This window comes from Rissa tridactyla, chromosome 1 (assembly GCF_028500815.1).
Source record: "Rissa tridactyla isolate bRisTri1 chromosome 1, bRisTri1.patW.cur.20221130, whole genome shotgun sequence".
Taxonomy (NCBI): domain Eukaryota; kingdom Metazoa; phylum Chordata; class Aves; order Charadriiformes; family Laridae; genus Rissa; species Rissa tridactyla.
The window spans coordinates 100,540,656-100,554,142 of NC_071466.1; the positions used below are offsets into that span (position 1 = coordinate 100,540,656).

The window sequence follows — 13,487 nt, forward strand, 5'->3', positions numbered from 1 at the left end:
AGACAATATCTACAGAATAGGGGAAATCTATTCTCTAAGTCCATGACTCTGAAAAGGAAATGACAATTTTCAATGAATAACTGAAGCTAGTTAGCATTGATAAGAGAACTACTGTAATCCCTTGACGCCTAAGCGGAAGCAAAACTTGTATAGAAGAGGGTGTTGACATTTTGCATTCACTATTACCAGAACCATTACTAAACTTATGGGCATGATCCAAACTTGAAAAAGAACTTCAAAAAGTTGTTAAGGTGTTGAGTAAAAACTACAGGAATATTTCAAGATATGAATAATTCACAGTAAATGATTTAGGAAGTTCAATCTGTATAACTAATTAAGGAGAAAGATGGTTTAAGAGGTAATTTCCTCATGTTCTGTAAGTACTTAAACGAGCAGAAGATTTCTGACTGCAGAGGAAATCTTTAATGAAGGCACAGAAAGATCCAATAGCTGGGGTCAAACCCAGATAGAAAGGCAGATAGACCACAAACAATACACTAACTTTCAAAAGTGAGAATAATTAACCACTGGAATAATTTACCCAGGGGTATCACATGTTCTCTGCTTACAAGAAATCTTTAATCATGACTAATGTCTTTTTAAAAAAGCTATAGCTTAACTTCCAGATATGGACTTGATGCAGGAGTTAATGGGTGAAGCATGAAAGGTGAGAATAAATGACCCTAATGGTCTTTCTAGTCCTTGGATCTATATAGGGTTTTTTTTCAGTCTCACAGTGAGGCAAAGTTATGTATTAATGACAGATGGGATGTTGGAGAAATAATTATGGGTTCTATTCCCTGTTTTCTACTGACTTGTGTGCATCGATCCTCGGATCTCAGTAAGCTTCTCTTTAAAACATTTAAATTTTAAATAGTACTATGTTACTGTGCTTGCCCACCTCACCAAGGCAAAAGGTAGTAAGGGTTCCTAGCATCGTTTGAACTGTTTAAATGAAATACATCCTCCAGATATTGGGCCAGGTTTTCAAAGGCACCAGGCATTGAAAGCGAAAAAAGATGTCAGCTTTCAACGTCTCTGAAAATCAGATGCTGAAATTATTATAATCAAGTTTTCAAGGCATTAATACAAACAGTACTGAGAAGGAATAATAAATGGGAATTATGAGCTATATTTTGACAGTGTTCTTTTTAATTGTTGTGAAGGAGGCTTCTCTGCCTTCCTCCCTTGAAGCCTGCTAACAGCCAAACAAACAAAAAGCTTCAGTTTATCTGAAAGGATGTTCCGTTAAAAAAAAAAATCTCTATTTGGCATATTAAGTAGGTGAGTCAAAAAAATTAGACTTTGTTACAGCAAAGCAAGAGCGATTAAATTAAATGCGCCTCAAGAAGAAAGCCCTCCCCTAGATCAACAGGGCAATAAGAGCTTGTCGATCCCCATCCTGGCGCATTTCTAAACACTTTTTGAAGTACAGAAGGCAGAACACTCAACACTTTGGCTTTGTCATAGCTGACAGCCTGTCGGTTTTAATGAAAATGCTCTCCGTTTAGAAGATGACAGAAATTACATGCATTTCCCCTTTTATTTTTCTGTCATCCTTTCTGTCTTGCGTTTTTACAGTAGAAGGAGGAGTTGGTTATTAAAGCATTACATAAGTATGCAAAATATATTAAGAAGAAGAGAGGAAAAGGAAAAGCTTTAGCCCTGCAATTATACACCATGTGTGTTGTTGAGAAATGTATACTGTGGGATAACATCTGATGTGTGGCAATAACTATTTACTTTTAGTTATCTTGAAAGAGGGTGAGGCAAAAATCTCTAGATAATGCTTTAAGTGAAGGTTTTATTGTATGATTGCCTGAGTAATTTTCAACAGGAAGATGATCTAAGCAGTGTTAGATAGCTCAAGTATGTTCATAACTTCTCTAGAAAATATAGCAAGATAAACACTGAACAATTTCTTGGCTCTGCACAGCTTTCACAAACCTCTTTTATTAAGTGGCAGGCTTTTAATAAGTGTACCCGCTCTCATTCACCCATCTGTATAACTGCATCTGAGGAAACTTGCTTCCAGGACTGAGGAGGGAAGGCTTCATTTGCAAATAAAGGCAGTACTATAGGATCTGGAAATAGCCCACACATCTATACGTATTCTTCAATCAGACAGTAGCCACTCCGCCTGTTTCCCCAGTTTTGATTCCAGCGCAAGTATTAGCAGCAATAATGTGTACAAGGTAGAAATATTGAGGAAGTGAGGGTTTGGCAGTTTTAAGGGAAGCTGTGAATTTGATCTTCTAACTTAATTTCTGTGACAGTTGTTTCATGCTTATCCTAAGAAGAGAGGCAAATTTAATTATTAATGATGGCTTGTATAGACTATATCTCAAAATTGTGCAGAGGATCTGAAAATAGCAAGAGCTTTAGAAAAGCATAGAGAAAGGAATGAAATTTTAAACTTTGGACACATTTGTATGATCTTAAACTTGTGCATACTAGTAGTTTCCAACAGTGTGACTCTTGGTAGAAATGGAATTATGTATATTTAGCAAAGGTGAAACTGGATCTGAGAAAAAGAAAGCTACGTGAAGCCATTGTACAAGCAGCACATTTCTGCCTCTCAGCTGTTGATGTTCCACTTGCTTGACACAAATGCACAGCATGTGCAGATTTACTGGAGGGACCAAAATGGTCACAACCATCCCATTAACACCTTTTATGTGGTTTTGGTCCTGTGATGTGATAGCAGCTGAGCAGCATCTCCACCAGCATATACCCCCGCATCGTTTGGTAACGGATTTGCACCACAGCTTGAAAACTCTGATCTAAATCTTGATCAAGCTGCAGAGGACACGTCTGCATGGTATACGCAGCGCTGGTTCAGCAGCCTGGCAGCCCTGCCATCTGAGCGGCATCGCTGTGGGCAAGCACACGTCTGAACTGGCTGTGCTGTCTGAAATACGGAGCTGGTTAATGCTCACACAGCTGGAAACAAAAGCAAGAAGAGATTGCCTTTCCTGCATACCCATCATTAACCCCAAGAAAAGTCCTTATATGTGATTCCCATCTCCTGAAGCTGTCATTTTATGCCGCCTACAGGCTAAGGGAGACAACTGTGCTTTAATTACCTGTAGTCCTTATAACATGTTTCTTGGCAAAGGTAGACTTGCTTAATGAATATTTCAGTAGGGCAGAATCTGTGTGTGACACAGAAGTCAAACAGACCATGAATTTCACACAAAAATTCTAAATATCCTTCTGGTTAGAAGAGTTAGGGGAAAAGGTAGACCTCGTTAAAGGGTACAGATGTTGAGCACCTATGTGATGAGGAGACAGGGTGGAATGGGACAAGTGTTTATGTCCAAGTAATTGGAAACTGCAAAAGGAAAGGGAAGAAATCCTCAGCACAGGACATTACATTATACCTAGGAGAATAAACCAAAAAACCCCAAAAAACATACAGAAGTATTCTCGGAACAACAGGAAGTACTTCTGTGTGAATTGTTATGAGCCTGCCTCCCTCAGAGGTGGTAGGATTCCTCTTGCAGCAGCTTTGGAGCTGGGCTGGGTGACTGGCAGCAGGTAAAGAACAGTGCTGTGATTGTTAAGGGGCTTCACTAGGTGATTGCCTGCACGCTTGCAGACTATGCTTCCTGCTTGCCAGTAGGTAGCTGTTAGCTGCCTGCTACTTGTAGCAACCCACGTCAGCATGTTTGGTCAAGCCAAGTTATTTGTGACTAGCAAACAAATAACTTATTAGTAGTTGAGAAGCTAGGTAAAACGTATTTTATTGGTTTGTCTTATCCTTATCAACTGTCTATGTAATTTTCTCCAAACATTACAACTGGCGTATTAAAATATAAGACGCAAGATAGCTTTGCTTTTTTCATGTAACCTTTTCAATGCCATATTTCAGACACCTGGCTGAAATATTACCTATTCGGGTCCTTTTCCTATTACACTCAACAGTACATTTGTTTATAAGTAATTTGTGTTGAAATACAAGCCTTCTGTATGCAAGCAATTAAATTTTCGGAGGCATATGAAATCAATATGGCCTCTGTATAAGAAGCAACCTCCCTAGCCTGTAAATCCCCCTAGGCTGGAATATAGTGTTGCTCGTGGCTAAGGAGAGCTCTCTTGCCATCCAGTCCTCCCTCCTCCTTCACACCTTCCCTTGCCCACCTCTTCACCTTCAGTAGCAGGCAAGTAAGTCGACACCTTCTATGCCTCCATTTTGGGGATTTATTTAGTTAATATACTTCTTAGTAACGGCACATGTTATTTGAACAAACAAGGTACTTCAGAAGGATATGTGCAGTGTGGTTTATGCTTTTCCAAAGTTGTGACCTAACAGCTTCCATGCTTGTGCCTTGACTTTCAGGAGAACAGTCAGCCAAGACAAGTCACCAGCGTGGTTATTTTATAATTCAGTATGCATACAAGGATGGGAGAGGTGGGCTGATGTTACTGCATGCAGTATTCCCTGCTCTGAGGGTCAGTCCTGTCCTGTGACATTAAATGGCTGCTAAATATTTTTTTTTAATTTCTTTTAGATTGTGGTTTAAAGGAGGTTGCCCTCTGAAATGATACCATTTCCTTTTTGTCTTTTCTCTGCTGGATTGCTTTCCCACTGATGCATTTGTTAGCAAGCACCCTAGCTACACTTAATTATTAAAAAGTCATTGCTCAAATAGAGCTCTGAAGGTAAGGAAGTATTTCTTACTGCGTATTACTGAATATTAGTTCAGAATGGCTTCATATTTGTGTAGTCTCTCCCCTAATTTTGGAGCCAGGTATATTTTATAATACATAGGTGCATGTATGTATACTGTAAGAGCTACCAGCTGCTAGAGGAAAAATAGCAGGAATACAAAAGAAAAGATATTAGCACTTTCTCCAAGGTAAAAGCTTTAGAAAAGCATACATAGCTTAGAGTGCAGAATTTTTTAAAGAGGAAGAGCGGCCAGGTGAGGCCCAAGTTTGCAAGGCATTCTAACCACATTGCTCCCATTTATTGTAATATGGAGAAAGCTTTCGATTAAACATGTCCATGTTGATGTTGGCTTTTTTGTGTCCTTGCTTTTAGAACATGCATTTACAACAGAACAGAGGCATTTGCGCAGGTGTCAAATGTCGAAACTGCACATATGTACCATGACGTTTTCCACATATTCTAGAGTCAATAATAAAAAATATGTATTTGAAGAGAATTTCAACTATATTATTTTCAATTTGAATGAACACTGGGAGAAATGCTGACCGTGAACATGTCGGTCTTGTACAGTTTTAGGGGGCAGTGACTTCTCTGGGCTTAAATTTCTTCCTGAAATAAACCTTTCTTTGCAGAATTAAAATAAAATAAAATAAAAAAAATCTTTGGATATTAAATAACATGTCCTGTGCTGTTTATTTAAACCCCTCTTTTAGACGCAGAATCTGTCTACCTGCTTACGTTGTGCCTTTCTAATCACAAACTGTACTACTATTGAAAAAGAAAAGTCCACAGGAGATCAGATCACGTATGAACTCATCTTCCGCCAGTAGCTTGGCCGTGGAAGTACTGAGCGGCAGAGAGCTCAACCCATCCTGCTGAAGCCTGGAGTGCATTAAGTCACAGGCAACGTGGAGGGGGTGGGGTGGGACTATTCCTGAGCTCATGCTGTCTGGCTTGCAGCTAGCGCGGGTGTGTACAGCTTCACTGGGGTCAGCCGTGTAGGCAGCATCAGCAAGGCTGCTTGTGCTGTCCTTGCGTTCCCATGGCTCCTGAAGCAGGCTGTAGAGAAGGGCTGTGCAGTACATGGCTCTTATGGCCAGAATTCTTTAGCGAATACGTCCCGTATTCTTGGGGTAAAAACTTCCTCCTTTTGTGAGGAGGGTTTAATTTCTCTTGCTTTTACTGATCCCTTTAGTTTTAATTTTTATGATTTTTTTTTTTTTCTCAATTTTCTGGCGTACCTGGACAACAGATTCCATTTTGGCTAATACTGTTCAATTACGTGTGCTGCCCCAGACCGTCTTTCTAACATGTACAGCTCTGCTGGTGAATTGACATCATATTACTCTACAATATTGAATTAAACTCGATTAAATTCTGCGTTAATTCTTTACCCTGTATTTTATTTCAGATGCCTCTTGGATATTCTGTTGATTGTGGTATAGACCATGGCACATTGCTTTCCTTCATTCCTCACATTTTCCTTACAGATCCCTACCTTTTTTTATAAGAAGTGCACATGAATTAATATCTTTATATGCGTTTGCAGTGAGTACTTAGTAAACTTCTAATTGGCAGCTTCTAGACTCTGGCAAAAAAACCTTCAGGAGCCTCCAGCCAGTGTCGTCCACCCCGCAGCGTGGGCAAACAGAACACAGTAGCAACATGCCGCTATTTTAAACGTTGCAAATTCTTGTGTCTTTCAGGACCTAGATTTCTCATCACATCCACGGGAGCCTTGTATATTTTAGACGTACAGAATGAAGATGGACTGTACAACTACCGATGTATCACAAGGCACAGATACACTGGAGAAACACGACAAAGCAACAGTGCAAGACTTTTTGTATCAGGTGCTCCTTTATATATCATGTTAAATTAAGTATTGTATGCTCCTCTCTAGTGTGCTAAACTGGCAAGGCAGCTTCTTGTGCCCGTGTGCACTAACAACCAATTCGTCTGTCAAATGGAAGGTAGAAGCGGTCAGCTGTAAGCTGCTGCTGCTGCAAAATAAAATGTCACATTTTCAAATCCTTTTTTCTGTTTTTCACCTACTATTACATATTTCCAGAGAGCCTGTAGGGTGCATTGGCATTTAGTACAGTGATTTTTAGTAGATTTAGAGTACTTTATAAAAGGACTGTGCATGAGATTCATCCCATTAAAAGTAGACTTGCGCAGTGAAATTGCCTAGTCACCTCAACTTCCCTTTGTAACCAAAGACACACTACTTGGGGTGGTGTGTCTGACCTACTTCAGCTGCCCACTTTGGGGTGAGATGAATTGCCCCATAGTGCCCGTTTCTCTCTGTTAACCATAGCAGGAACTCAGGACATTTAGCTCAGCCATAGATATTTCCACTGCAGGGGTCTCAGGTTAGCATTTCAGCCTTCCTTTTCATTCATCACACTCCTTCCCTGGGGAAAACAGTGTGTTCCCTTGCTCCCAGGAAAGCTTTCCAATCAGAAGGGTTACGTGACCTGTGCCAGGCCACCCAGGGTGCTCTAGGCAGATGGGAGGCTTTGCTGGTGGTTGTCCATGGGCAGAGCTGAGTCCCAGGACAAATGGCCTTGTGCAGCAGGTAGAAAAATAAGAAGGTAGGTGAGGTATTTTATCTCTTCCTTGTAAATCATCTCCTGATTGTTGTGTGTGTGATGGACTGTTGGGTTCCCCCCTCACATCCCCCAGATAGTTAGGGCTGTCAGTATGGTGCTGCTCAAGTCCCACCTTCTCCCCATTTGGTCTCAGTGAGAGGAGGTGCCAGTTGTGGGTGAGGTGAGAAGGGGGAGCAGACCCCAGGCCTGGGTTTGGAATTTGGTCTCAAACATCTCTGTATAGAATTAGCTCTTCTCCATCTCCCCTTCCTCTCCCTCATTTGCTTGGTACCTGTAACTGCACCCAGTGTTTGCACCTGAGCAAATCTGCAATTGTATTCCCACATCCATAGAGTTAGCGAAGACTGTATCCCAGACTCTCTCTTCTTTCTCCCTGCATCCTTGCCGTACAGAAGACATGCTTACCATCCCACTGAAAGCCCCACAGAGCTCTTTCTCCTTTTCACTATTACTAAGTTGCCCTAAACCCTAAATCTTAACCCTAAAGGTCAGTCAAGGTATGGTGACCTTCACAATCTAACAGTCAGTGGGGTCATTCTCCTTTTGACATTATCCTCTTGTCTTTTGGTCTTTTTGTCAGAAAAAAAAAAGCTAGTGATTAGGTCTCAGCTCTCCCTCAGAGAACCCTAAAGGAGACAAAGGTGGGCACAAGGTTTTGCATTAGTAATGTACTTCCTGCCCTCGTTGCTGAAAGATTCTGGAGCCCTCTGAACACACAAGTCAGTACTTAAATATACTAATGATAAAAAAAAATAGTGTGATTGTTCAGGTTAGAATCACTTACCAGACAGATCCAGGAGTTTCTTCCTTTGATATGTGTCCCCTGTGGGTAAAACTCTTGCCTCTGCTTTTCCCAGCCAGATGAAGAAGTAGTTTTCCTGCACAATAATCTGCCTGCTTTGGTCTTATAAGGATAGGCAGGGTCCTATCCTTCTAGCTGGCTCTGTAATATGGTCTGCTTCCGTATGAAATCATGCTAAGACTGAGCCACTGGAAACATAAATAAAATCAGGCTTGTATCTTGGTTACCACAGGAAAGTTTCGGATTATTTCGCTGAACAAAAGGGGAAAAATGAAAGCTCTATCTTGTTTGTAATTTGGGACAAGCATTCTAAAATATGTGCTCTGTCTGGAGTTCTCTTTTCTGTCCTCCTCCACAGACCAAATCAAAATAGGAAATTTTACCTGTGTGCAATAGCTGGCTTTTTAATTCAACGGGGTTAATTGTTCTCTTTAAGACCTATAGTGGGTTCTGATTTTCAGTCGTGTCGTCTATTGAAGAAGTGCAGCAATTATGGACAGTTTGTCTCTTAATATTTCTCTAACAGGTTTTCTTTTTTTCTTTACTGGAATTTATATTTTGAATTTGTGTGTCCTTTAAGAACTGAGATCAGAGAATCCATGAACATAGTTGTGAAAGGTCTGCTTGCATGAGACCTACTTTTTTGCCTGCCTTTTACGTCCATAAATATTCTTTGCTTATTTGGGGATGAAGGAGTTTGTGGTAGATATTGATCACAGTCTCTTGGCCACATTTTTAATACGAGTTAAGCTTTGTTATTGTTTGAAAGAGTGAGAAAGGTATCGTGCATATAATAGCAAATACACATTTGAATAATTAGTATGCCTATGACCAAAGCAAAGTTCCAAATTTCATTTGGAGTAAGAACAGCTCCTTGAAATCATGTGGCCTTTCTAAACAAAATTAAAACTAAGGCCATTAACATGCTACAGAATATTCTTCTAATGTACATTATAGTATGCTTTTTCAAAAATAATTTTGTCTAGACATGAATCCAGGCTCCCAAAATCTTTACCATTTCTTAACTACCATCCTCCAAAAAATCCTTATGATTTTGAAAGCATAATGAGTTTCTTGCTCTGTCCTTCAAAGGAGATATGAAGTAGAATATTTTATAACAGTATTTTTCCTTAGTTTTTCCACCATTGTCCTTGCTAGAAGTCATTTGTTGCTGACTGTTAAAGCATAGTAAAATAATCATTCAAAGGAATCCACAGCACATATTGGGATTGGGTTATGTTACTTTGCTGTTTGCCTTATTGCGGGTAATTGCAAATGAACCCTGGGTTTTCTATTGTGGTTTTTTTTTCCTTTTTGCTTCCTCCCCCCCCCCCCCCCCACCTTAACTGGAATATATGCAATGCAGGAGCTCTAAATTGGAGTCTGTTTCAGGGACATCCCAAAGAAATGTTTTTACCATCCATTTAAACATATGAGTGCAAGAAAGCAGGTTACCGGAATCATATTTGGTGTAGCCCTGAATATATTTTAAATATCTCCTCTATAAGAACCAGCTCAAGGCTTCTCAAGTGTATAGGCAAATCCCAATTTAGCTGTTCCGCAGATGGGACTCCAGGCTGGGCTGCTCCTGCCAAGGCTCAGTTTGAGAAGGGAAAAAGTGATGCCAAGTGAATCTGGGATAGAGGATCCAGGGACTGGTATGCCGTTCTTGAAGGGTGAGAAATGGTAGCTGCAGAAGGGGGCTGTACCTCCTGTGGCATTTGCTGCCGTAGCCCCCAGCTCCTGGGGTTAGCCCACCTGGCTTCCCGGGCTTCTGCCTAGGCATGGGGGCAGGAGGGCAGCGGCTGTTTCGCTCTCACCGTCAGCTTGTTGTCTGAGGTGATTTTGCACTTCGCCTGGGCCCAGCATCAAAGCATATGTGGTTCTCTGAAGCAAACCAGGAGGCTGTTGGAGTGTGATATTTACTAGCCACAATTTTTCCTCATCATTACTTTAATTCCTCCCCCCTGGTGGCCCCCATCCTGTTTTGGAGTTCATGTGGTACTTTGTATTCTTGTACTTAAAGATTTGAAAATGGGACCACATGTATCCTTCATAAGGTCTTTTGAAGTTAAAGCGTACGGAGAAGATATGAAGCTACTGTGAGTTTTGAGTAGGAATGCACAGACTATACCTTTAAAAGTCAGTTCTACTTTTTTATTATTTAATTATTACTTTCAATTGAAGAAATTGATTTCATGTAGATGTAAACTTTCCTAAGAGCCAGAGATGTAATTTCTTGCATGCTTACATTTTTACTGAGTTAATGTCTCATGCTGCACAAAAGAATCTATGAGCTGAAAACATAGATGCCTGATGACCCAAAAGGCAAGAAAGGAGCTGGCTAATCAATTAGTCAAATTGACATTGGCCTTCCCAGTAGCATCCTGGCAGATTGTGCTTTCACTAAGCCAGACATAAACAGCATGGCATGCTCAAAAATATACCCTATCTTGATGCCAAATATGGGCCTTGAGGCTACTGATGCATGCGAAATCATTTGTTTAACTACCGGCTGACATGTTTCTAATGAGACAGACAGTAAGTTGCTGTAAACTGAATGTGGTTTTGCCTTCAGTGGCTCGACTTTTTGCTGGCACCTAGAGAGCAGAAAAATCTCTGTGGTCATCTTTCATTGAACTTGGCATTTAGGGTTTTATCTAGATATTTACACAAAATTTACATAGCTCATTTGTTTACCATCACAATTTCAGTTTCTGGATCGACAGTGTAACTTGCATAGTGCCTCTAACTATTTGTTCTCAAGTCTACCCTCCCAAGTGTGGCTGCAGTTCATGAAGATATATCTAAGCTAGTTTTTAAGCTAACTAGCTCAGGTACTGATTACACTTTTGCTTCAGTAGCTTCAATTCACCATGAACTGCTCCTTAAATCTCTTCAGCTCCTAAAAGGAACCTGCTGCAGCTGCCCCGTGGGCAGTACCTGAGCTAGCTAAATCAAAGACCACTTGAAAATATCAAAATGGTTGCAATCACACCTGAACCCAGGCAACTATGATGTAGCTATACCCAAAAAGAGTCAGCTGTGTCAGATAGGAGTCAAAGGAGTTGATCAGCATGTGGAGTTTCTTTGAGAGATAGAAGTCTTAGCAAAGTTAGGCATGTGATGAGAAGATACTTAGATGAATATTTGCTGATTTATTGTTCAGTATTTATGTTGCAGTAGCTCCACGATGGGCCTCCAACATGCTGCACAAAACTGTAAATCACATCAGCCTCTTCCTCCAAACGTTTTCAAACTTAAAAAGCAGAAATCAGAGTACTATTTCTGGTGGGGGACATGCACCTCTGGTGAAGGCACTCTGCCAGACTTCTGTGAGATACATATATATATGCCAGATGCTACACAAGTGTGTTTGTCTGACAGTTGCTTTTCTCAGTTAGTTGAGCACAGAAATTTGGAGCATTAAGCTGTAAGTTGGTCTTGTCGTGTTAAGTTCTTTTTCCAGAGAAGAAGAAAAGGCTTGTCTGTCAGTTAGACTGCAGATAGAAATTCCCGTGTCTTTGTCCATTTCTCTCCTGACAAGGGAATAAATCGCTTCTTTAATTCAAAGCCTTCAGACCACCAAGAAGCGTGGAGAATATGTTGGCTTCATTCTAGTCGAGTAGTGCAGGGATAACAGTAATAATTGTTAAGGCAACACATTTCTGGCTCTCCATTCCTCTGATAGGGGGCATAAAGTGTGACCAGAGAAATGGTTGCCACCTGGAAAAAATCCAGTGAGAGGATTTCCAAGTAGTCATGAGATGCTTCAGTAGTACGTGCTGCTGGATCCCAGCCACCACTACTGAGATATTACAGACCGATGGCTGGGTCACAATGGCAAACAGTAGTACATAAAAAGATGCGCTAGTGAGTCAAAAAATGCAGGCATATTGCTTAGTGAATGAAAGAATTTTAATGCTCCCACTGAAAACTGCTGTTTGTTCTTTCAGATCCAGCGAATTCAGCTCCATCTATTCTAGATGGGTTTGACCACCGTAAAGCCATGGCAGGACAGCGAGTGGAGCTGCCTTGCAAAGCATCAGGGCACCCCGCACCAAAGTATCGTTGGCTGAAGGACAACGTTCCCTGGGAGCCTGACAGCAGGTTTCGGCAGACAGTTACGGGTCTGCTAATCGAGAACACGCGTCCCTCGGACACAGGCAACTACGTCTGCGAGGTGTGGAACAACTATGGGACTGCCGAGATGATAGGGCGACTGTATGTAAAACGTAAGTCCTGGACTGAGTGAAGATCTCAGGCCACTTCATGCCTGGGTGTTTGCGTGAGGGAAGATTTTGCCATATCTTGCTGTACCTTCTGTTTTGTTACTTTATTTTAGCAATGCTTAAACTTCTCGAAGTTGTGGAGCGGCAGAAAGTAGGCTCTGTGGAGATGAGTTAGTTGGACAACTGAGCGATCAGAAGTGCAAATAGATGCAATTTCTAATGTAGCTATATAATTTATCACATGGAGGATATGTAATTTAGAAGCTTGAATTGGATGCTTAAAAAGAAATTGCAAATGTTCTCATGAATAAAGCTGCCAAACTCTCATAGCCATGACTCATGCTGTTCGGTAATATTGAATACTCATACCTCCCCTCAGTTGAGTATTCATGTGTGAATATTCTGAATGTTTCACAAATTCTACAAAGATAATTATTACTCAGAAGCACTGCACTGGAAAAGTGTTATTCTTCTATTGTTAAAAAAAAATTTATTTCCTGGAATAGAAATAATGCTTTGTGAAGTAATGTTTCCACCTATACAACATGACTAGCAAACTGAAAAGGGAGAAGTTTGTTAATAGTTCAGGCCATAAAAATGTCTTCACAAATAATTACACATAATGTATTTGGGCAAAATAAAACCAAGATCAAAGATCCGTAATTCGTGAATTATAACGGAGGACCTTTGCTTCGAAATGTATTCATAAAGATTTGTTGAATTCAGTCTGCCTTGTATGATACAAAGTTAAGACTTCCAGAGGGGTGATGTAATCGAATTGCTAGTGATACCGAAAGTATCCTCAGTGCCTGGTGATATATTTTACTTACTGACTCAGTGGTCAAACAGCCAGTAGATATCTTCTGGATCTGTTGTCAGGAAGCAACAGTTGGGCAAAGGAGTTTTACTCTCCTCTGCAATGGAGGATGTGGTTCACTTTCTGGCATCATTATGGCTCTGAGATATTGGTGATGCACTTGAGTGTGTCTGTTTCGTTTAATGGGTCATTCACAGTTTTGAGCCTTTGTGGTATTTTGGATAGGAAATAGAGATATTCAGTGACTTGTAAGATGCATATGCGCACAGATTAACTGCTGCTCTGGACCACTGTAGAGGAAAGGTCTGTTACATACATTACTGTGACCCAGAATGCCTGGGACCAC

At 40.7% G+C, this 13,487-nt stretch overlaps 1 protein-coding gene across 2 annotated transcripts in view; it reads left to right on the forward strand.

Annotated features, from left to right (window-relative positions):
• The window catches only part of DSCAM (DS cell adhesion molecule), a 390,238-nt gene that overhangs the window by 201,047 nt on the left and 175,704 nt on the right, over window positions 1–13,487 (forward strand). For both annotated transcript variants that reach the window (XM_054212353.1, XM_054212345.1), the window contains exons 3-4: window positions 6,382–6,528; window positions 12,049–12,327. In XM_054212353.1, the coding sequence (XP_054068328.1) occupies window positions 6,382–6,528; window positions 12,049–12,327 (426 nt within the window). The remainder of the gene's footprint in view (window positions 1–6,381; window positions 6,529–12,048; window positions 12,328–13,487) is intronic.